General features: G+C 39.5%; 2 protein-coding genes across 4 annotated transcripts in view; one reads left to right on the top strand and one right to left on the bottom strand.

The window, feature by feature from the left end:
* Tyw5 (tRNA-yW synthesizing protein 5) lies at window positions 1-18,163 on the bottom strand. Of its 3 annotated transcripts, XM_021170506.2 has the most exons (9): window positions 17,875-18,054; window positions 13,070-13,205; window positions 8,424-8,493; window positions 6,217-6,261; window positions 5,843-5,865; window positions 5,521-5,660; window positions 3,581-3,668; window positions 2,816-2,932; window positions 1-951 (listed from the first exon to the last, which is right to left on the bottom strand). In XM_021170506.2, exons 1-9 carry the CDS (start codon window positions 17,950-17,952, stop codon window positions 695-697), a joined length of 954 nt encoding a protein of 317 aa, XP_021026165.1. In that variant the 5' UTR covers window positions 17,953-18,054; the 3' UTR covers window positions 1-694. The 3 variants fall into 3 exon arrangements, with proteins under 3 accessions (XP_021026165.1, XP_021026148.1, XP_021026157.1); XM_021170489.1 differs by lacking the exon at window positions 5,843-5,865 and having other exon boundaries at window positions 446-951; window positions 5,521-5,658; window positions 17,875-18,163; XM_021170498.2 differs by lacking the exon at window positions 5,843-5,865 and having other exon boundaries at window positions 446-951; window positions 5,521-5,658; window positions 13,051-13,205; window positions 17,875-18,163.
* Maip1 (matrix AAA peptidase interacting protein 1) overlaps window positions 17,701-22,348 on the top strand; it is an 11,330-nt gene continuing 6,682 nt past the window's right edge. Inside the window, exons 1-2 of the mRNA XM_021170478.2 lie at window positions 17,701-18,711; window positions 21,392-21,463. Coding sequence (XP_021026137.1) covers window positions 18,262-18,711; window positions 21,392-21,463 — 522 coding nt within the window. The 5' untranslated portion in view covers window positions 17,701-18,261. The remainder of the gene's footprint in view (window positions 18,712-21,391; window positions 21,464-22,348) is intronic.

Here is a 22,348-nt window from a genome sequence, read left to right on the forward strand (position 1 = left end):
ATTCAAAGCCCCCTGTAAATTTTCTTAAATATCTAACCTTAACCATTCTGCTCTCTTAATACACTTTCCTGTACCTCAAGGAAGAGCAGCCCACTCCTATGTGTAATTGTATTGCATGAGGTAACAACAGACTCATTGATGGACAGGGTTGAAGACAACATTTCAAAGCATTAAGGCTAAGAGAATTCTGAAAAGCTGCTTCATGTAAGACAGTGCCTGTGGATTCCAGCCAGACTCCTCCACTGCATACAAATGAAGACACACAAGGCCCCAGCTGCTATTGGCAATCATCCCATGACCACGAGGGTAGCTAGACCTAGGATAATGCCAATCCTGTGGTTGAAAGACAGTAGGGTGGGGGTGGGGTGAACAAGGTTTTGGTGGTATCACTAAATCCTTGGAAAAAAAACAAAGACGGCCACTCCACCAACAGACTTTATGTAGTGTGTGATTCAATAGATTTTTTTATTAACTCCAAATTTTATTTACATCTTAGAGCTAAAGAATGGTCCCGCTAAGCATTTTCAATCTATACCAAGTAGATATCAGATATGCATCTCCTTTTATACTATAAATCTCAGACTTATCTTTCCTATTTTAAAAAAATCTTTAAATTTTATATCTTGTTATAGTTTTCAAATACTTGAGCTGCTTTTTATTTATTTTTAAAATTGTATTACATTTAGTTCATTTTTTACTCAAAGTTCTTGCTGTAGGCTTTGTCTTGAATACGTAAGACCATTTGGCGTGCATAGAAGTCCCTGTATTCCTCTGGTAATTCAGCCAGTGTTTTCAAAGCTCTGTCCAAGATCTGCACAGCTCTGGATGCCGCTACAGGATCTTTGTTGCCATAGGTATCTGTTGTGTCATAGCATTCCGACGGGAGGTGCTTCCAGAAGATGTTCACCCCCACTCCAAACTCTTCAGAAACGACGTTATGGAACCATAAAGCTGCAGAAAGTGGTTTTAAAAAAAAGTTAAAAATAAAACCTACAGTTAAAAAAAAAAAACAAATGTCAGTGAAATATCACAAGTTGCATAAAGGCAGTCTGTAGCAAGCTCCCATCGCTTGCATGCTCCCTGCTTTCCAGTCACTCACTCATCTGCCAGCTAGCTCAGTGTCAGGAGCACAGCCCTTGTTCTCATTGCCTGAGGAATTGTCATCTTCCCATCTAGCTTGTATTGGCTCTGAGATTCTCAGATTCAGGACAGTCTTTTGTGTTACATGTTTACACTTCCTGATTTACACAACCACATCAGAACAAGGAGCACTGTGTACACAGAACATTTTAATTATTTAAAGACTATGCCTGGTCCGTTGTGACTTGATACTGTCATCGGTCTCAAACACTTCCTGTTCCAGTGGCAATCTGGTTCTAACTTGGGCAGCATGCACTGTTGCTTTAGTTTTTATATTTCTAAGGTACATAGACCCATCGTCTATTTTTTTCAGCTACAGCAAATTGTTTGCTGGTAGTGGTGATAAAGAAGAAACTTGATCACATTATTGAGCTATTTTTTCATTTTCACTAGAAAGTTTACTGTTTTCAACTAACATTTTCAAAATGGAAGTGCTAGAAGAATATTAAAGAACACCTCAGTGTAACAGATGGAATGATAATCATGCCAAGAAATGTTTTAGTCTTGTGAAAGGAGGGTTTAAATCGTAGAGACATACGTTCTAAGAGTGCTCATGGAAAAACAATACTTTTTTTATTTATAAAAGTAATCTTACAACAGTTTTGGTTTTAATTATAAGGTCTTTCAGAATCTTCTTTCACTTGTTAATATACCAGAACAAGCTAACATTCTGATAATTAAGTCTAAAGATGGGAATCTACAAATATAACCTACAAAATCTAAACAGAATAAGAGAAAACTACATAGCTAAAATAATGTTCTAAATATGAAAACCAAAACTTTAATTTACAAACTGGCAATAGACTTAAGATAACGGCGTTGTTGCTGAAAGGAGACAAGTAGTCAGTCAGTGCACCACGGTCATGAGGCAGCTGTGGGAAGAGTGCTGCTCTATGGGGAATATAGAACTTAGCAAGAACATGGCTCCTTATGCTCAAGGAATTTACAGTCTAACCGAGTATGTCACCTGATCTTTACTGTTTATGGGTGTTTCAAAAGTTAATTCTACCACTGAATAAAGGTATCAATAGTTTAGGACTACAAATGTATTGATACAGCAAATAGAATTACACAAGTGAAGTTGGCCAGTAAACTCCATTACTTTTGGTCTATATAATCCAAGTATTCACTTAAGTAATAAGTATTAATTACAAATATTAGCCATATTATCATAGTTACTAACAACATGGAAATTTTATGAGCATCTAGACTAACATGTATTTATTGAACACAGACACTATACAGAAAAAAATTTTCAGATGTTGATATTATAATATTTAATAAAATTCATAATCTTTTAGAAATGGTAAATTCCTTTTAGAAATGGTAAAGTCTATATACTTTAGAAATAAAATAATTTTAAAAAAAACCACCAGGTACAATCTTTTCTCAAATCTGATGATACTCATGTTTTTAGTAAGGTAACTCACAATACTATCTTAACAAGTTATGGACTGCTTTATGACAGGAATATATTTTGAGAAAACACCATGTAGTTATGTGAATAACAGATGGAATGATCTACTACATCCCTTTACTAACGGTACAGCCTATTGCTAAGAGAATATAAACCTGTATCGTTTACTGTTCTGAAGACTATAGGCAGATGGGATACAATGTACCTGGATATCTATACACAAATAAAAAATACATTAGTATGGTTTAGAAGCCTTACCAGGAATGAAGAGGACATCTCCAGCTTCAAGGGAGCACTCATACCTCCTTGCTTTAGGAAAGAGTGGGTATTTATCCAGGTCTGGGCTGTCGATATTCAGCACTTCTGATTTAGAACCTCAAAGTCCCCAAGAGAGATCAGATAGGTTAAACCAAGCCCACATTTTAGAAAGCAATCCACAAATATAAATTTGAAACTTAGTTCTTTTCAATTACTGTATTCACACTATAAGAACGAACTATTGGGCTGGAGAGATAGCTCAGCTGTTAAAGGCTAGGCTCACAACCAAAATATAAGAACTAACTATTCTTCTGGAACCTAAGATAAATTTTAATGACCATTCTTTAAATATGACAACTGACATCCATCATCTATGCAATGCTATAAGATAACCTTCAAACTGTGTGTGTGTGTATGTTTGTTTGGCTTCTTTGTTTTTGAGATAGCTTCTCACATATGCCAGACTGACCTTGAACTTCTCTCCTTTGTTTTGTTTTGACACAGGGTTTCTCTGTGTTGCCAGGGCTGTCCTGGAACTAACTCTGTAGCCCAGCTACTCGGAGATCCACTAGCCTCAGCCTCCCCAGTGCTGGGATGTAGGGAGTGTGCCACTACAACTAGCCTTGAAACCTCCTTCTTTCCACTGCCTATCAATCACCACATACACACAATGGAAACTACAGTACATTAGGAAGCAGTATCCTACAACATGGTCTTCCTATATTATTTTAAAATAACTGAATAAACTCTAGAAACAAATCATACCTGATAAATATAAATATTGTGCATCCCGAGGATTGAACAGTGTAATTCGCTTCTTTCCTGTCACTTGTATTAAAAAGTTATCCATTACCTAAAGATCAATAAGGAGATGTGTAAACAATATCTAAAAGTCAATCCAATGACATTCTAAATAGTTAACTTCAAACCCTATTCTTCTTGGGGGTGGGGTGGGGGTGGAGTTTGCACAGGATCTCGCCTATGTTGCCTATGCTGACCTGCTTCTGAGCAGCCAAGATCACATACCTGAGTTACTACATGTTACTTCAACCCTATTCCTTTTGTGAGATTTGACTTACACAAAACTCTTACAGTCATAATTCAAAGTGTCTTAATTGAAGACATTCCTTCCCATGTCGAAAAACCAAAAAAAAAAAAAAAAAAAAAAAAAAAAAAAAAAAAAAAAAAAAAAAAAAAAAAAAAAAAAAAAGAAACATGAGAAGGACCAGCAAATTGGGAAAACAGGACGTGGAAATAGAGTGTAAGTACAACTGAGGCGGCCTTTGGTTAATGATGGTCTTACTACGTTGTTGAGGAATTCCTTGGATCAAATAGAAAGCACTAACACAGCTACTATTAAACACTGCATATACATCACCCATACATGACATATACATGGTCATGAAAACTGATTATGAGACTATGTGCAAAGGACTACATTAAGGCAAATTTCCATAGTATGCTTTTCAATGAATCACTGTTAACTTTCCCTGGGTATATAAAGGGTACCCTCTCTTGGTGCAGATTGTGCAAATGTTAAAAGGCAGAAGCACATGACTCAGTTGAAGAATTAAGACATACACTGAGTGAGCGAGTGAGCGATTATTCGTGGATTGTCACTACTGACACAATCTTCTTTTAGCACTAACCTTTCACTAGCAAACCTTAACTCTAATTATAACCTCCGTCACTCTGACTTCTTTTTAAGAAAAGTATTATGTCCTATTGTCATTCAATGTCAAAGGAAATACTTAAAACTTAAAGCATAATCTATAAAGCTAAAAATGTATGAAGCATGTCATTTTCTTACTAATCATTCCAATACAACTTTGGAAATATGCTAAGATTTCCTGTCTGTCTCATTAACTATAGAGTTACTATGTTGAAATCCCCTGGAAGTTTTAGGACATACTAAAAGATCCATAGACATGGCAACTCATTTTGGCACGTTGTCACACACCTAAGATTCCTGCCAGTTGGGAGGCAGAGAAAGAAAGGTCTAAGGTCAAGTCTAGCCAGCGGTTCAAAACAGAAGTCCCATTTCAAAACACCAAAAGGCTCTGGGAAAGTACTGGTTCCTGCATTAGCTTCTTGTTTCTCCTGCTGCCAACACCAAAACTGAACACACCACCATTTCAAATTTGCTTATTATGTTTACATGTATATTTCAGCATATAAAACTGTAAGAACACAGAATCAAGATCAAAGACTGCACATCCTGCTCATATACAAATCAGCACACATCCAAGATTCTCACAGGATATATCCGAAGACCTCTGGATACCTTCAACTCTTATTCCTGCCCAACCTTCCCAGTAAGCCCCTCCTCCCCCTACACACTATGACTTGGACAGCCAGTCAGCTGTTTCATTAAGACCTTTCTATCATACTGCTTTGCCCTCTACATTCCCCCCTATCAACCCCGGTGACCCCTTTTCACAGGCCAAAACCATAACTCCCTTTTATCTATGCTTTATTAAGTCTGTGATGATGTAAGAACCTCACCACTGAGAGCCATGCAAGAAGCTAGGCTTTGCTCTCAGCTGACTCCACATTACTACTGCCCCTCTATACTCACAGCTCCTCTTTTCAGCCAATGACACTGCACAGATCTACAAACTAGCCCATAGAGCTCAAACCATCAATATTAGACCTGTAAGAGCAACAGCCTTCTGAACCTTTACATTTTTTATTTTGTAACATACATCATAGTGAGTCCAGAGCTGTAATCCAGGTGAACTAATTCGAAAAACACTGGAAAAGAACTGCTCCTCTCTGAAGAACATTGGAAATGTAATATCTCCTCCTAATGATGGGAACTGCTGTCTGATGTCTGCAACATCCTGAATTGACAGATATTCAAAAGTACTTAGATTAGTATCTGGAAAGAATTTCATAATAAACACAACATAGACATAAGGATCACTGTACACCGCCCACACGTCGTGTAGTAAGGACGAAGAGGCCATCTTCATTCTGTGCTTTAAAGCCCAATGATGGGAAAAGCCCAACTGCAACACCCAAACTTCCCAGTGAAGGAGTTCTTCCTACTGTCAGCAAGATTCAGATATTTGTTTGAATTAATAATCTGGCTCTGAATACACATAAAGGCCCCTCTAATAAATCTTCAGTACTTTTAGGTCATATGTCATTAGCTGAACTATCATCTGTAAAATACTTAGCAGTAGGGTTCTTATTGTGTGTAATTTAGATGACTCTAAGATTCTATATTCTGAGTAAATAATCAACTTCTAAAAATTTCTCACTCAGGCACAGATCATCGAAAGAAACAGACAACAACAAAATGGGTTATATGTCCAACAATAATATAAAATTCATAGTGATAATGTGAAAATTCTCACCTACATTTTAAGTGACTGTTTCAAATCCACAATTCTTACCTTCCTCGGATCTTCTCCAAGTGACCGTAAGTAGTATTTCTCGTCCTTAAATATCCCAAAGAAAAATACCATCAGCATTCATTAAAACAATAAGAAGAAATAAGAAGGGAGTAAATCTTACAACATGATTTAGTTACATCATATGAAAAGTTCAACTACCTTACCCTTCCCCCCCCGATGCCCCCTGGTGGCCACATAAAGAAATGTCTTTATCTGCTGCTCAAAACTGGATGCACAAACAGTAAATAAACAATTCTAACAGCAACATAAGCACGTCCTAAGCTCCTGGTTAACGTATAATTCAACTCACACTGTTTTAACATTTGGTAAATAAAATGAGTCCAACAATAAACTTGACACAATATAAAATGAGGTAAATAAAAACCTCACCCTTTAGCACATTAAAAACCAGGAGACTGCATTGTGCCAGACTGTGTCTATCCCCAATAACCTGCATTCTCACACCAAGACCTTCTAAAGAGTCAGCTCATACATGACTCAGAAATGCAAAATTATGCCAACAGTTTCAAAAGTTATCATTTACACTTCTGACTGAAGCAAGCTGCCACCTATGCAGGACTCCCCTGATGGATACTTTGCTCAGGTTTCACAGGGAACTGGTAGACTACCAGCTGTGTACAGCTGTGTCTGATGGCTCTGCACCACACACCCAAGTCCTCTCCAGCATCCTCTTCCTCCCACAGGCAGTACTCCCTGATGTTCTGAGTCCAATCTCAGTGTCAACTTTCCTTATAACTTAACTGAGAATCCATGCTAATCTGTTTATGTATACTCCATAATTTTTAAACTTAGTTTGTCTTTGATTCTTTTATGACACATTTCATGGATATTTAAACCTATGCCATTCATTAACTTTTGATGGGAAAACAAATCTTTAAAAGCACTGAATATCCACATGCAAAGAATGGCCACAGTATTGAGGAACAACTGATGAAGGCTGGTTTTACGAGACATTCTAATCATGGTCAGGCTGGAAGTTCACCCCTTGTGTTTCTTCTTAAGATGGCTGTCTACCTTGTTTTTTGAGACAGCTCACCAATTTGGCTATGCTGGTGGGTCAGTGAGCTCCAGGATCCTCTTGTCTCTCAAGAGGATTTAGTCCCCAGCACTAAAATTACTGTAAGGACATGCCAGGGTGCCCAGCATTTTACACCTGTGGTGGGGATCAACTTATATCTTCATGCTTACTGTGCAAATATTTTACCGACTAAGGTATCACTCCAACTCTAACATAACTTAAAATTGTACTTATGTGTAAGCATAAATTAATGCCCTAGTCAAGATATTTAAATATATATTACTCAGAACTACACTATAATGTAAAACCCTGCTTTAATCTTGAACAAATGTTACACAGATAAAAGAAACTACTGGTAACTATAAAATGTGGAAATTTTAATGTAAGATATGAAAAGAAAGTTTTCTATTAACATCTGAATTTTTCAGAGGAAGCAGGATTAATGATGTATAGTTGGTGGGTAGACTCTGTGCCAAGCACACTGCTAAGATTATTTTATTCGCTTAGTCCTTACAAAAACCTTATAAAATAAGTAGTTTTTAATCTTCATGTAGAAATAAATATATTAAGAAAAAATAGATTGGCCAAGGTTTGAAAGCAAATAAATAGCAGAGCTACAGCTTGTAGAATAGCCAACCAGAGTTAATGAATAGCTATAGCATTGGGAGGCAGAGACAGGCAGATCTCTGAGTCAGAGGCCAGCCTGGTCTACAGAATGAGTTCCAGTATAGTCAGGGAAACCCTGTCTCAAAAAACAAAAAACCCACAAAGAATGGCTATCAGGGATTTGAGCTCTGAGACATCATTTTTGATCTTTTGTAGAAAACAACCTACTGGTCCTTTTCAAACAAGTCCACTAAGAGAAGACTCAATGGATAAAGTTCTTGCTGTATAAACAGGAGGCTGGTTCAATACCCAGCACCAATGTAAGAACAACCAGATTTGGCAGTGTGCACCTATAATTCCAGAACAGGGGTCAAAGACAGGAAATTCCCTGGAGCCTATTCATTAGCTAGCCTTCCAGGTTCCAAAAGGCCTTTCCTCATAAAAATTACTCTGGCCTACACACACACACACACACACACACACACACACAAAACCCATTTCTATATGGCTTTGGTTATTTTTTATAAAAAAAAAAAAAAAAAAAAAAAAAAAAAAAAATTACCTCTGAAATGAAGAATTCTTTATGTGTTTCTTCAGCTGCTCTCTGGACCAACTTGTTAAAAGGTAAAGTTCTGAAATAAACATAACAGAATCCTTAGATGTAAAAATAACATACCAACTAGTAATTCATCCACTATGCATGCAGGCTTGGTATACTTGAGTGTCACATGCTTTGAAAAATGCAGTTTTTAGTATAATCCACATGGATGGAATCCTGAATATTCAATACTCATCTAGCAGTATATAAATTTGACTGTTACCTGAATTTTTAGATTTAAAGATTTTAAATATATGGTACAGATGGATCTTCAAAGGCCACTGTCCTTCTGTTCAAGTTACTGAGAGGTGCTTCCACAGTGTCAGCTTACTCTGAAAGTACACAAACTAGAGCTGGAGAGAGGGCTCAGTGTTTAAGAGCATGTGTTACTCTTGAGGACGATGTACATTCATTTCCCAGCTCCCACATGCATGGCTCACAACCATCGTAACTCCCATTTCAGAGGATCCAGTGGCCTCTTCTGGCCTCCTTGGGCACCACGCACGCACACACGCGCACACACGTGCGCGCGCACACACACACACACAGTGCACTTAATGCAGTGCACATACATACATGCAAGCAACTCATCCATGTAAACTCTAAGTGTAAAATTAAAATACACAGACTTTGGGGCTCTGACTGGCCTGTCTTCAAGTGTAATGGGCAAACAAATCTTGTAAATGAGACAAGCTACTAGTCTCACATGAGTAACGAGCTTACTAGGGAAGACATTTCCGCCCCTCACCCCTGCTCTGCCTGCCATGTTACGGCTTCTAGAGAAAATGGTCAGACATTTAAGAAACAACATTTATTTCCAGTACACCATATCTTCAAGTTAGAGGGCTACTTTGCTCCAGTTGTCCTAGCACTTTCCAGAACTAAAAGCATTTTCCAGATGTAGATTATCAGCAGAGAGCTTCCTAGCTATCACCAGACTCTGGCTTCTAACCCTATTATTAATCAGTTTTTTAAAAACTGCAAAACCATTTCCCAATCATGAAGATAGTACTATATCAGCAGCAAGACAAAGAATTCCTGAAAAGCTTGTCCTCTAACCCCCACTGAAAACCTGTCAGTCTCATTCCCAAGTAGATATAATGGGAATACGAGGTAGAAGAGTTATTGTGGTGGCGTATATTTGCTTGGCCCAGGGAGTGGCACTATTAGGAGGTGTGGCCTTGTTGGAGGAAGAATCATTGTGGGGATGAGCTTAGAGACTCTTCTCCTAGCTACGTGGGAGCCAGTTTTCTCCTGTTTGCCTTCCAAACAAGATGTAGAACTCTCAGCTCCTCCAGCACCATGTCTGCTTGGATGCTGCCATGCTTCTTGCCTTGATGATAATGAACTGAACATATAAGCCAGCCCAACTGAACATATTAGCCAGCCCCAATTAAATGCTGTCCTTTATAGAAGTTGTCTTGGTCATGGTGTCTCTTCACAGTACTGGAAACCCTAAGACAGCTATAAACTATATCATCAATGAGATAATGACTTGGGATAACTTACTTTTCCTATCATTGTTGTTTTCCTAAAAATATACTAGAAAAAGATGAAGGTTTGATGTTAGACAATGCTGTTTACAGGAATGTGGTTTTCCTGTGTACAGCACATAAAAATGCCCCTTAAAGAAATCTATAAGCTATTGTGGCCCATTTCAAGTCACTGGCTTTGGGGAACACTTACCTAAGCGGGGGCATGTTTCAGTGTCACTCCATAGTCTTGTTCTATTAAGAATAAGTTATCACTGCTTGGCCAAGATGACTTGGATCTACAGAATTCACTGGTAACATTCTGCTAATACTGCCAGCCTCCAGTTCTTCTGAAAACCTAAGTGACTGTTCTGTCACCTTGTGAAGGATGTGAGTGTGAATATAAGTCTAGACTGAAGCTATTGCTGGTGGGAGTGGTGTAGAGTGAACACTCCAGAAAGAAAGGGCTCCGATATTTCCTGAGGTCAACGCAGGGTCATCTCCTATTACAAAGCAAACTTACTTGGCACTCTCCTTTCTATGCTTCCTACTGAAAGCCTCACTATCGACAAACACTTATCATCCATGCCAAAGCCTCTTTTAAGATCTGGGGAGGCTAATGTGGCCCATAGCTACCTGTGTAATTGGGGCAATTGCTTACCCACAGTGAGTTCTCCCTTACTAGGGGAACAAAGGAATGCTTGTAACTTTTCCACAAAAGCTAGGCTGACAACTGACCCTGCATCCAGAGAAGTAGAACCTTAATCTGCCACAACCTTGTCCCTACAGCTGTTGGGAAGCTCCCCAGCCTTAGGCTCTCTGTGCCCCATAATGCTTTTAAGCAGAAGGACTTCTATTACAGTGTCGTTTCTTAGGATCCACACGCACAACAGTAAGTGAGATTATCAAAGAACGGTTCCCCTGGTTTTTATGACAGGCAAATTTGAATATACACCCTGGGTTTTATCTTTTTAAACTATACGATCTTAGATAAATTATTTAATTTTAATTAAAAAATTATTACATATATTTGTGTATAAGGAGGAAGATGTGGATGGGTGCATTCACACCATGACGTGTGTGTGTCTGTGTCTGTGTGTGTATGTGTGTGTCACAAAACAACTTATAGGAGGTGGTTCTTCTACCATGTGTCCAGGACATCAAACTTAGGTCATCAAAGCTGCAATATGCACTTTATCCTCTTAGCAGCACCAAGGTACTTTTCTTAAACCTTCATTTTTCTCATCTGTAAAATTGTCATAAGCAATACTTGTATTTACTATCTTATATTTTAAATGGGAAATGTTGTGGATATCCCTGGGGTTGCTTGTATTTCGATGCTAATTCCTCTCTCCTGAGAGGGGCTGAGGAGGAGGAATGAGTCACATACTCAGGTGACTTCTTGTGAACCATCCCCTAATGAATAAAGGAGCCAATCACTGGGCAAATAGGTGGGACTGAGGAAGAAAGGAAGCAGGAGAGAGTTTGGGCATTTTTTAGATGGGGATAACATGAAGGCAAGATGAGGCTATTAGTGTTTCCCAGTTTTAATGGCGGATCTGTCAGGATACACCACCAGAGGATTTAGATTTAATAAGGCTGACAGATTAGGATTTTAGTTGTTGTGCCCAGTGATTAAGTTATCATTATTTCTGAACTAAGTTTGTGTGGTGTTTTCCTTCACACAGTGGCTCATCTGGGTTCAAGGGAGAAAGGTACAGCGGCAAAGAGTGGGTTTGCCTGATATGCACCACAAAGGCTGTGGGGGATTTGAAGCACAGGGCTGGCATGGTAGCAACTCGCCAGTGGGAACTTACTGAGCTGGGTAGAGATTTTGGAGCTCTGAGTCAGAGTCTCCACAAGAACAGGCTGGCCAGCCCGCCAGGGCAGAGAATCGCCGGTGGTAGTGCAGAGAGTTGGCAGGTCTTTTTTAATATTCCCACAATAGGAAAAACAAACAACACATCTACTTTTTTTCCTTGCACAAAAATAATTGTTCATGCTTTTGACAGCTCTAGTGAAAGGCTTTGAAAAAGCTGGAATAGAAACTATTACATTATATATGTGTTTGAAAAGCAAGTTTTGAAAAGTTCAAGACATAAGTAAACATCAAATCCATCCAGGATGAAGTTTCAATACCCACTTGTTATGGCATTAGACTATGGAAAATCAGTAATATTAACCCCAGGCTGAAGAACACTCATCGCTCTAGGACTTTCTCCCACTTTTTTGATTAAATTAAAAGTGCCAAGTTCTTACACTTGGGAAAAATTTCTGGCAATTAAATTCAATCTGTGGCCTGTGAAGTATCCCAGAGCTACTGTGGTGACTACTCACTCAGAAACTGAGAAGTGCTGTGGCAACTACCACATAGGGTTGGAAAGTAGGACGGCCTGGACAGAAACCATTCAGCTCATCTCTAACCTGAAATCCTCTGTGAATAACAGGGTCTTTTCAATAGATTTAATTTACTGGGAACTGCACATGCTCAGAATGTGAACACTGTTTTTTAAGCTAATATTTTTAATGAATTGCATGGGAATAAAAGGCACGTGAAATCTGCAAGGTGACCTTAAGGCTTTCAAGCTTACAAGTTCAGCAGCTGACTTACCCATCGCAGACAACACAGTATCAAACAAGAATGGAAGATCTTATTAGCATGCAAGGTCATTCATCAGGAGAAGATCCAGCATGGTTTTAAATGACACTAAACCAAAGAAAGTAGACACCAAATACAAGGCAGAAAGAAATAACAGGCTTTAAGAAAACTTCCTGTGCTGGGTAATGGCAGCAGAAATGGGTCAGTAAAGACTCAGCGAACACAGCACACAACTTCAGAGGCAACCTAACTCCAAGAATAGAAATTCTCTGTTCCATGGCTCCACAGAACACAGGGTGTTCCCTATATTTAAAAAATAAACCTGTGGAAAATGTCTCTGTACAATTATGTAAACTCAGAATTCTTGTCGTTTAAGCCACTCATGAAAAAGGAGTAAGCTATTCCATGATTACATAAACTAAAGATGAAATGCAGTATGGTCTTTATATAATGATGTAAAAATATTTTTAAAGATTTGAAAAGTTATTTGTACCCCCAGAATAACCTCAGAAGAAAATACCTATAGACAAAATTCTTACTAATGAAGTCCATCTGTGGAACTGCAGCAACATGAATTTTCACTTCTTTCGTCCCTCCAACTTGACTCAGGTAATCCACTGTCCATTTGCTTGTACAAGATCCTAAGTCGAGTCCTTCCAACACGAGAGGCTTTCTCTGTAATGAAGGTGAAAAACACAGCAACTACCTTGGTATCAGAGTGTGGCTTTCATCTCAGCCTAAGATGTCCAACTAAAAGCATATATTTAAGGACCAGAAAACAAAACAGCCTCATCAACACATAAATTCTAATACTAAAGTATTTTCATGTTATTTAAGGCAAAAAATATAATTAAAGTTTACCTTATTTTTGTAACTTTTAATTTTGATATCATTTTAACTTTCTAAGAAATGCAACAACATAAGTATTGCCATGGCCTCTCTACTTGACTCACCAGCTTTCCAATACGCACTCCATTTGTGTTATCACTTGCTCACAAACTCAGTGTATAAAGACAGATATGGGTTTGTTTTGGTTTTGGTTTGGTTTTTTGGTTTTTTCATGACAGGGTTTCTCTGTGTAGCCCTGGCTGTCTTGGAACTCACTCTGTACACCAGGCTGGCCTTGAACTCAGAAATCTGTCTGCCTCTGCCTCCTAAGTGCTGGGACTAATGGTGTGCGCTACCACTGCCCGGCCCCAGATATGTTACTAAAACTAATTTTTCTGGACCATTTCAAAGTTAAATTGTTAACATCATGACCTCTCATCTCCAAGACTCAAGTATATCTTCTGAAAAAAAAAAGCTATTCTCTTACAGAGAAATTATCAGAGTTGTATTTCACACTGACATATTATTATGTAACATACCATGCGCATCTGAATTTCACTAATTATCCCAATATTTTCCTTCCTAGTTCTTTCCTGACCTAGAATTCAGGCTGAGATGCCATATCAGATCCAATGAGCACAGCTCTTTCCATCTGGAACGGCTCATCAGCTCTCTTTGTCTTCTATGACCTTAATATATTTGAGCGCACAGGCCAATTAATTGTTGAATGGCCTTGGATTTGGGTTTATCTAGTTTCTCCATGATTAAATCTGAGTAAGGAATGCTCCACAAAAGGGTTGGTTTAGAACTCCCAGGGCACATCAGGTGGCACACGATGTTCTACCCTAACATCTACTCAATCCCTCTGCCTCTAGCTTTACTGGTATAATTTTAGTGTTCAAATTATTGTAGATTTGACTAGAGGGCTGGTTTCTTTGTGACTTTTTAAACCAACTATTTCCTTACTTTATAGCAAAATAAGATGATCCAGTTATCTTTTTTATTTTCCCTGTCCAGCTTTGCAATCCATCATTTATGAAAACTCTGGTTTCTTTTCCCTGGGAACTTTCCTTTTGACATTTTAATGTATCTGTATAATGTATTTTTATTATATTCATCTACCCTACAGGAGTTATTTTAGTGCTTTATCATAACTTCTCTTTTCTCAATTCTAAAAGGAAAAGACATGTAAGGGCATATCTAGACACTCAATTGCATATCTATCTCTAAACATATACGAACTATGCAGTATGAATAAAACATATGCCAAGGTTAAATCTAGCCTTTATTGTTTGTATCTTTGCAAGTTTTTTGATCAACAGTTAAAAAAAACTTATTTCCCACCATCAATATTTAATCATCTGCAATATTCTAGAATTTCCAGAAAACATTCTCAGAACTGCTAGCTCACAGGGCTATAAAATACAAGTCTTCTCACTAGAATTGTTTTCAGTCCTTATCACCTTTGGATTGAAGACACATAATTAAAGTATTGTTTTAAAGGTAACTTTTCCACTCTCCACAACTCCTAACAGGCTTGCTTGTTGCTTTTTTTTTTTTTTTTTTTTTAAACTTTAGGGTTGTTTTTAAATAATCATTTCTCACTTCTGTTGAATTCTGTTTGTTTGATTCAGTCTCACTATGTAGCCCTGGCTAGCCTAGAACTCACTATGTAGACCAAGTTGGCCACAAAAATCACAGAAATCCAACTGCCTCTTCCCAACGCCCTCTTTGTTTTTCTTGTATTACTTTAGATCGTAAAGTATTAATCTGATTCCCCTAAGGCCAGCTATCTCATCACATTCTTTCAGCTCATCCTCACTCATCCTCTAGAGACAGCCAATTAATTTCTTAAGTACTATTCCTATATTTCTTTTATCCAAAGTACCCCAAACATACATTTGCTTTTTTCTTTTTAAAAAAAACGAAAAAAACCCAATGTTTTCTTTTTACAAGTTTAAAACGTATACTTTGAAATTCATTGCTATTAGTTTTCACATGTCATTCTTTGTTATAGCTTATATATCAAAGAATGAGTAATAATTTATCTAATTACACTCCCATGTATAGTTTACTTCCAATAACTACTAGTATAATAGAGTCCTGTAGATACTGTCATATATTTAAAGAAATCTCTGCAAAGTAAATTCTTAAATAACAAATTGCTGGGCTGGAGAGATGGCTCAGTGGTTAAGAGCACTGACTGCTCTTCCAGAGGTCCTGAGTTCTATTCCCAGCAACCACATGGTGGCTCACAACCATTTGTAATAATGGGATTGGATGCCCTCTTCTGATGTGTCTGAAGACAGCTACAGTGTACTCATGTACATAAAAATAAACAAATCTTTAAAAGAAAAAAGAACCAAATAAATAAATATGAAATTACTATAAATCCAGTGACACACACGTAAGTAGGAGAGAGGTCTGTTGACAAGGAGTGCAATTGGAGAGGGTGGGGTGAGAGTGAGTGATAGGAGTGAAAATGAGAAAAATTCATTATTTTCTGTATGGAACAGTCACTGAATTAAAAATCACTCTGTTCTAAAGTAAACATGTAGTTTGTAAGCCATATCAAGAGTTAAATCACTTGGTATAAACCAGTTGGCTGCTATGTCAATACACCCTCACCAAGGGTGAATTATCAAAGCTTCTTGACGTTGGGCAACATATGTGGTCAAGAATTAGTTATCTCAGTACAGGAATGAATGATATGACTACTGATGAAAAACTGCCATTTTTCTGTTGATTTGCTTTGTTCCATTTCTAGCAGACTTACAGCAACTGAGGTGAGGCAGGAAGACAGGGAAATTTAAGGACATGAGATAGAAAGGTCCTCATCCTGCAGTCTAAAGTCTCTCACCAGCTGAGAGGTAAGAATTCAGCACAACTAGTCAGGATGTAATGGCACATACCTTTAATCCTAGCACTAGGGAGGCAGGTGGGTCTCTGTGAGTTTGAGACAGCCTGATCTACAGAACAAAGTACCAGGGCAAGTAGGGCTACACAGAGATACCCTGTCTCAATAATAATAATAATAATAATAATAATAATAATAATAATAATAATAATTCCAGCACAATTTAAAAATCTTGCTGGGAGGTTGCCTACATGGAGGTATTTCTTTTTATAAGTAAGAATATTATAATAGTAACAAATCATGTCTAAGGCCAAAATGCATATGACCAGGTACGGCTTATCACCTTTCCTGTAAGACAGTTATTTTCTAGGATTCTCATGAGCAAGACTAAAGCTCCACAAGCAGTAAAAGACTTGCCTTTTTATATTTTGGGTTTTTTTTGGTTTTGTTTCTTCTTTGTTTTTGAGACAAGATTTCTCCATGAAGCCCTGGCTGTCCTGGGACTTGCTCTGTAGATCAGGTTGGCCTGGAACCCAGAGATCTGCCTGCCTCTGCCTCCTGAATGTTGGGATTAAAAGCATGTGCCACCACTGACCTGTAAAAAAAGACAGGTCTTAACCTCCTTGTACAATGTTAGTGAGCCGTGGTTTTCCCTGATCAAACTATAGTATTACCCCAAAGCATCTCTCTATTGAAACATGAACTACAACCTCTTAGTAAACTTAAACTCTGCCTTATAGTGACTCGATTAGAAATTCTTCTAGGGTCGTCAGTAATCCTGTCTTCTCAAAGGAACACTTCAGGCTGCTCCAGCAGCATAGCGTAGCTGTAGCTACAGATCCCATCCTAAGACCACTAACATACTTCAGAGACTTTTTTCCCTTAGAATATTCGCCAGAATCCTTACTCTGTTATTCTGATACTTGGACTTTCTTGAAAAGTCCTGAGAGCAAACTTGTTTTCTTTTCTTAAATCTAACTACTTTCTGCTACTTCTTTCTTTAAAAACTTAAAGGGCGCCGGGCAGTGATGGCGCACGCCTTTGGTCCCAGCACTTCGGAGGCTGAGGCAGGCGGATTTCTGAGTTCGAGGCCAGCCTTGTCTACAGAGTGAGTTCCAGGGCAGCAAGGGCTATACAGAGAAACTCTGACTCGGAAAAAACAAAACTAAAGGGCTTAAGCCTTAATTATGATTCAGGCTTAAATCAATGAATGACTTGTACCAGAGGAAACCTACGAGACTATTTCCATTGGTTTCCCTGCTGCAATCCTTCATTAGACCTAAATATCGAGCTTCAAAAATCTAATATCTCGAAATACTCCAGGGGCTGTTAGGACCAAGCAAGAGAAGGGCGAGGGATCCTGAACTAGACTTTAGGAAAACTCCATAGAAAGGGAGCACGTGAGGTCAGAAAAGCCACACGCGCGACCTCTCAGTGAGCTTCGTGCCACCCAGCTTTCTCCGGTCATCCTGCTCCCCAGAAATGTGGGGCCGTTCTCTCCAGGGCTTTGAATTCCCGAGCAGGGCTGCAGGTCCCTTCCGCTCTCTCCCTTGACAGCAGAGCGCCTTCTCTTCCCCCGAACTGGGTTGCAGGAGAGCAGATGGGCCGCCATAAGGTCCCGGGGTGTCTCCCCTGCCTTCCCGCGGCGGGCCTCCTCACCTGTGGATAAAGATGCTCCATGAACTGCTCCCGGGAGACGCCCTGCAGCCGGGGTACCGGAAAACGCTGCTCAGCCATGGTGAAATTCACAGGCCTGGGAATTTAGACGAGTCCGTCCACGCGTGATTTCCCCGGGAAACACTACTCCGGAAGAAATGGTCCGCGTAGGTGACTGACCCCAGAGGGCGGCGGCTGGTTCGAAGTGCGCACGGCGGGGAGCCCGAGGGCTTCGGCCTGGGCTGAGGGCTAACAGCCGAGGTGGGAGGACTCACCCGAGGCGGCGGCAACGAGGCGGCCTTGGCTCCACTTCTCCAACCCCGGCGAGCTGGTTTCCCTCCGGCCTGCTTTCGGTACTGCACAGGCATGCAGAGGTGAAAGGTCACAAACATGGCGCTGGCCGCCCGTCTCCTACCTCTGCCCCTGCTTTCCCGGCCGCTGCCCGGCCCGGTCACCCGACTCCGGACTCTCGGTAGCACCGAGGTGAGGCTGACGCTGACTGAAATTTGCTGCCTGTGCCGCCGTCGCCTGGGCTCAAGCGCGGCTCCGATCCCTCGCTACACTCGGGCCTGGACAAGCCCTGCGTTGCGTTCCTGGAGCTCCCGAAGGTCCCTTCTCGGCCGGGCAGAACATCCTCCAGCCCTCGCTTCTTTACCCGCTAGTCCCAGCCGCAGCTACAGCACCGAGGAGCAGCCCCAGCAACGCCAGAGAACCAGAATGATCATTGTGGGATTTCCCAATCCCATCAACTGGGTCCGGACTCGAATTTACGCCTTCCTTATTTGGGCCTATTTCGACAAAGAGTTCAGTATCGCTGAGTTCTCTGAAGGGGCGAAGCAGGTTTGTTTGCTCCCCTAGCTGACCTCTCTGCCTCGTGCATTCAACGTTTCCGTGATCAAGTGTTTAGCGATGGAGTTTCTTCATTGCGACCCGTGGTATTCAACGATGGTAGTGACCTAGACACTGAATCTTTCGGCCACTTCAGGACTTTAATAAGCTTCTAAGTGTGTTCTCATGGTCGTCAGAGAGGAGGGGTTCATTCAAGAAACTAGGGATAAGGCCTAAGTTCAAAGCCTCTTTGTCAATGTCACTTTAAAACTAGTTAATCCTTTGTCTGGGTATGATTTTTTCCAGAATTAGAAAATTAGAGAAGACAGTGCCTGGCACCCATAGTAGGCACTTCATAAGTATTTGTTAAGTAAATTGAATGGAGTAAGTTATGGTGAGGAATAAGATAACACTGCCAAAGTAATAACATCATTTCAGGTACAAAGGCAGAGTTTCCTACCAGCTGTTTGACAGATCTGAATTGCCTTCCGCATTCTCTACCTATATATTCTGTCAAGGATAAGAGTTTGCTGAGGCTGCTGGTCTACTTAGTGTCCAGGTCTAGCACACTGGCGATTCCTAGCTCTGACTTTGCCCATCGTGACCTTTCCGAAGGGCAAGTGATGTTGCCTTAACAATGATCTCAAGATCATTGACACAGTTTGTGTGTACATGTGTTTCTTTCCAGGAAGACTTTTAAAATCTCCTTTCATTTTCTTGGGTTGTCAGTCCCTAGCATTTCAAAACTGTTGATTAATACAAAGGTAGAAGTCATAGTTTATTCTCCAGTTCATACTGGAATAGACCATCAGGATAATAATTGAACAACATTGACTATATGCTGGTATTTATAATTTTACTTCTGACTTATTCAGATTTTCCCCAATCCCTAGCCATTTATACCCAACTCATGTAGTTGTAAATGAGTTTTCAACTTCGTGTAATCTGGGTCAGTGTTAACTCCTGTTTCCTTGGGTCAACTCTTGGCTAATATATATGTTTGCACAAAAATAAAAGTGAGCAAGCTTGAGTGATAATGCCTACCTAAGTATGATGAAAGGGTGAATTTGCTAGTCTGTTCTCTGTGTCAGTTGTGCACAGAGGGGTAAAACGGTTTGATCCTACTCCTTACTCTGCAGTGCCCACACGTGAGTCTGCTACATCACACATAAATAACTACACTAGTTCAGGAATGGAAATCATCATATGACATCAAATTGAAAAGGCCTCTTGTCCAATCCTTGTTTAACTACGATGAACCCAAGTGTGCTGGCAAGATGGTTCAGTGACTAAAGAACATCTTTCAGAGATCCTAAGTTCCATTTCTAGCACCCACAAGGTACCTTATAACTAACTCCAGTTTGGAGAGGATCTTACCAGGGTAGCCTCATTATTCATTATTACATTTTAGAGCAGTTTGCTCAGGTATGATCTTGACCAACCAAAGTAGAGATGAGGATTCTGCATAACGGTTATAGTTCCTAATATCTGGATTATCATTCATGCTGCATATGGGAGCTTTCCAAACATAGAAGATCCCTGGCCCAGAGTGTTCAGGGAGACCTTGAATTTGGATTATGTGCATGTTCTCAAAAGTCATCTGCATTGAATTGTGGTTGTTTGCTAGGGCTATTATAGAGTGGGTCTCAGACTAAACAGCTTAAACAGAAGTATTCCAATATCTAGAGATGAGAAGTTTGTCTTCTCCTGAGGCTGCTACATTTGTTTATGTCTGGCATCTCTATACATTCCCTCCTGTCATAAAGGTACTGATGATACACTAACCAGCTTTTTTTTTTTTTTTTAAATCACTTCTTCAAAGGTGTTGTCTCTCCAAATAATATCATATCCCAAGGTCTTAGAGTTTAGGGCTTTACCATGACCATGGCAGAGAAACAGTTCAGCTAGTAATCATTTGCAGTTCTCTGTCGCACGTGGTCGCTTTTCTCCAGCCAGTAGTCAGGTTTCAGCTACTTCCTTTAGGGAACCTCTGTGGTCCTCCAAGATTAGATGGTTCTCTGTTATATCTTAAATTCTTGAACTTGTTGGCTAACATGTCTTCTCTCAGCTGGCTTAAAGCTCCTGAAATACAAGTGGGATCTGAATGTGCCAGCTTTTTCTCCTTGCTGAGTGTGGAGAATTGTGGATTCTCTTCCCTCTTCTTAAAATAAGACCTTATACCTGTCTTAGATCACTGTCTTAGATCATAAGCTATTTCTCCTTTCTCCCACTTTTCTAAACCTAACATATATCTTAGAGAGGTTCTGTCTATAATCCAGATCTCCAGACTTCAAGTACAATCTAGACTCCAGAGTGTTTTACTTTCTAATTGCTGTCTGTAAATGATTAAGAGGTATATCATAGCTGTTTATATCATCATTTTAAAATAAAATAGAAGGTATTTTTTTTATTGAGATATCTAGTATATATGCCACATACTGTCATTTCCCAAGACCTAGAAATGGATTCATAATTTGTAGTCAGCTCATTTGTAACTGTATATGCGGGCAAGCCATCTAAGAAAAGGCAATCAACTTAAAAGCAGTCATGTCCGACATTATTGTAATAGTTTTTGCTATCACGGTTACCATAAAGCAGTTTTTGCTCTTCTAACCATTTAATTATGATGTGGTATGCTATTTTATGTGATGTTTTGAAATAACTGTCATCTTTACATTCCTGTTTTTTCAAGGCTTTTGCTTATGTATCCAAGTTGCTGTCACAGTGTAAATTTGATCTATTGGAAGAACTTGTAGCCAAAGAGGTAAAGTGTTCTTTTAATTTAAAAAAGTCCATGATTCTTGCAATAGAATGATACATGCATGGTTCCATTTCTGCTTTCAAACAGAACATGCGCCAACAGAGAGTGTCTGTCCTTAATGGTACTTCGGTCATAAAAGTTGCAATGACTCCAGGCACTTAGCAGCATAGATAGGCAGATGTTGTGCTTTCCAGTTGTTCTTATGTGTAACATTCTATCAGGAATTACCTAGTTGAATAAGTAGATGCTTTTCCGTTTTATTTCTGAGGATGAGTAGATAAAGTATTTTAAAAATAAGTCTTGAAAAATTCCATTCTAAGGAGCGAAGAATCCACACTTTGGTCTTCCTTCTTCTTGAGTTTCATGTGTTTTGCAAATTGTATCTTGGATATTCTAAGTTTCTGGGCTAATATCGACTTATCAGTGAGTGCATATCATGTGTGTTCTTTTGTGATTGGGTTACCTCACTCAGGATGATACCCTCCAGATCCATCCATTTGCCTAAGAATTTCATGAATTCATTGTTTTTAATTGCTGAGTAGTACTCCATTGTGTAAATGTACCACATTTTCTGTATTCATTACTCTGTTGAGGGGCATCTGGGTTCTTTCCAGCTTCTGGCTATTATAAATATGGCTGCTATGAACATAGTGGAGCATGTGTCCTTAATATCAGTTGGAACATCTTCTGGGTATATGCCCAGGAGAGGTATTGCTGGATCTTCTGTTAGTACTATGTTCAATTTTCTGAGGAACCACCATACTGATTTCCATACTGACTGCTTGTACCAGCTTGCAATCCCACCAACAATGGAGGAGTGTTCCTCTTTCTCCACATCCTCGCCAGCATCTGCTGTCACCTGAATTTTTGATCTTAGCCATTCTGACT

Source organism: Mus caroli, chromosome 1 (assembly GCF_900094665.2).
Source record: "Mus caroli chromosome 1, CAROLI_EIJ_v1.1, whole genome shotgun sequence".
NCBI classification, from domain to species: Eukaryota; Metazoa; Chordata; class Mammalia; order Rodentia; family Muridae; genus Mus; species Mus caroli.

What these genes read in the sequence shown, in the direction of transcription:
- Tyw5 (XM_021170506.2), bottom strand. Translation starts at nt 17,952, where the DNA reads ATGGCTGAGCAGCGTTTTCCGGTACCCCGGCTGCAGGGCGTCTCCCGG. An exon ending in TGGAGCATCTTTATCCACAG is followed by an intron (nt 13,206 to 17,874) that starts GTGAGGAGGCCC and finishes CCTTCATTACAG; the next exon opens with AGAAAGCCTCTCGTGTTGGA. An exon ending in AGCTCTGGACTCACTATGAT is followed by an intron (nt 3,669 to 5,520) that starts GTATGTTACAAA and finishes ATTGATCTTTAG; the next exon opens with GTAATGGATAACTTTTTAAT.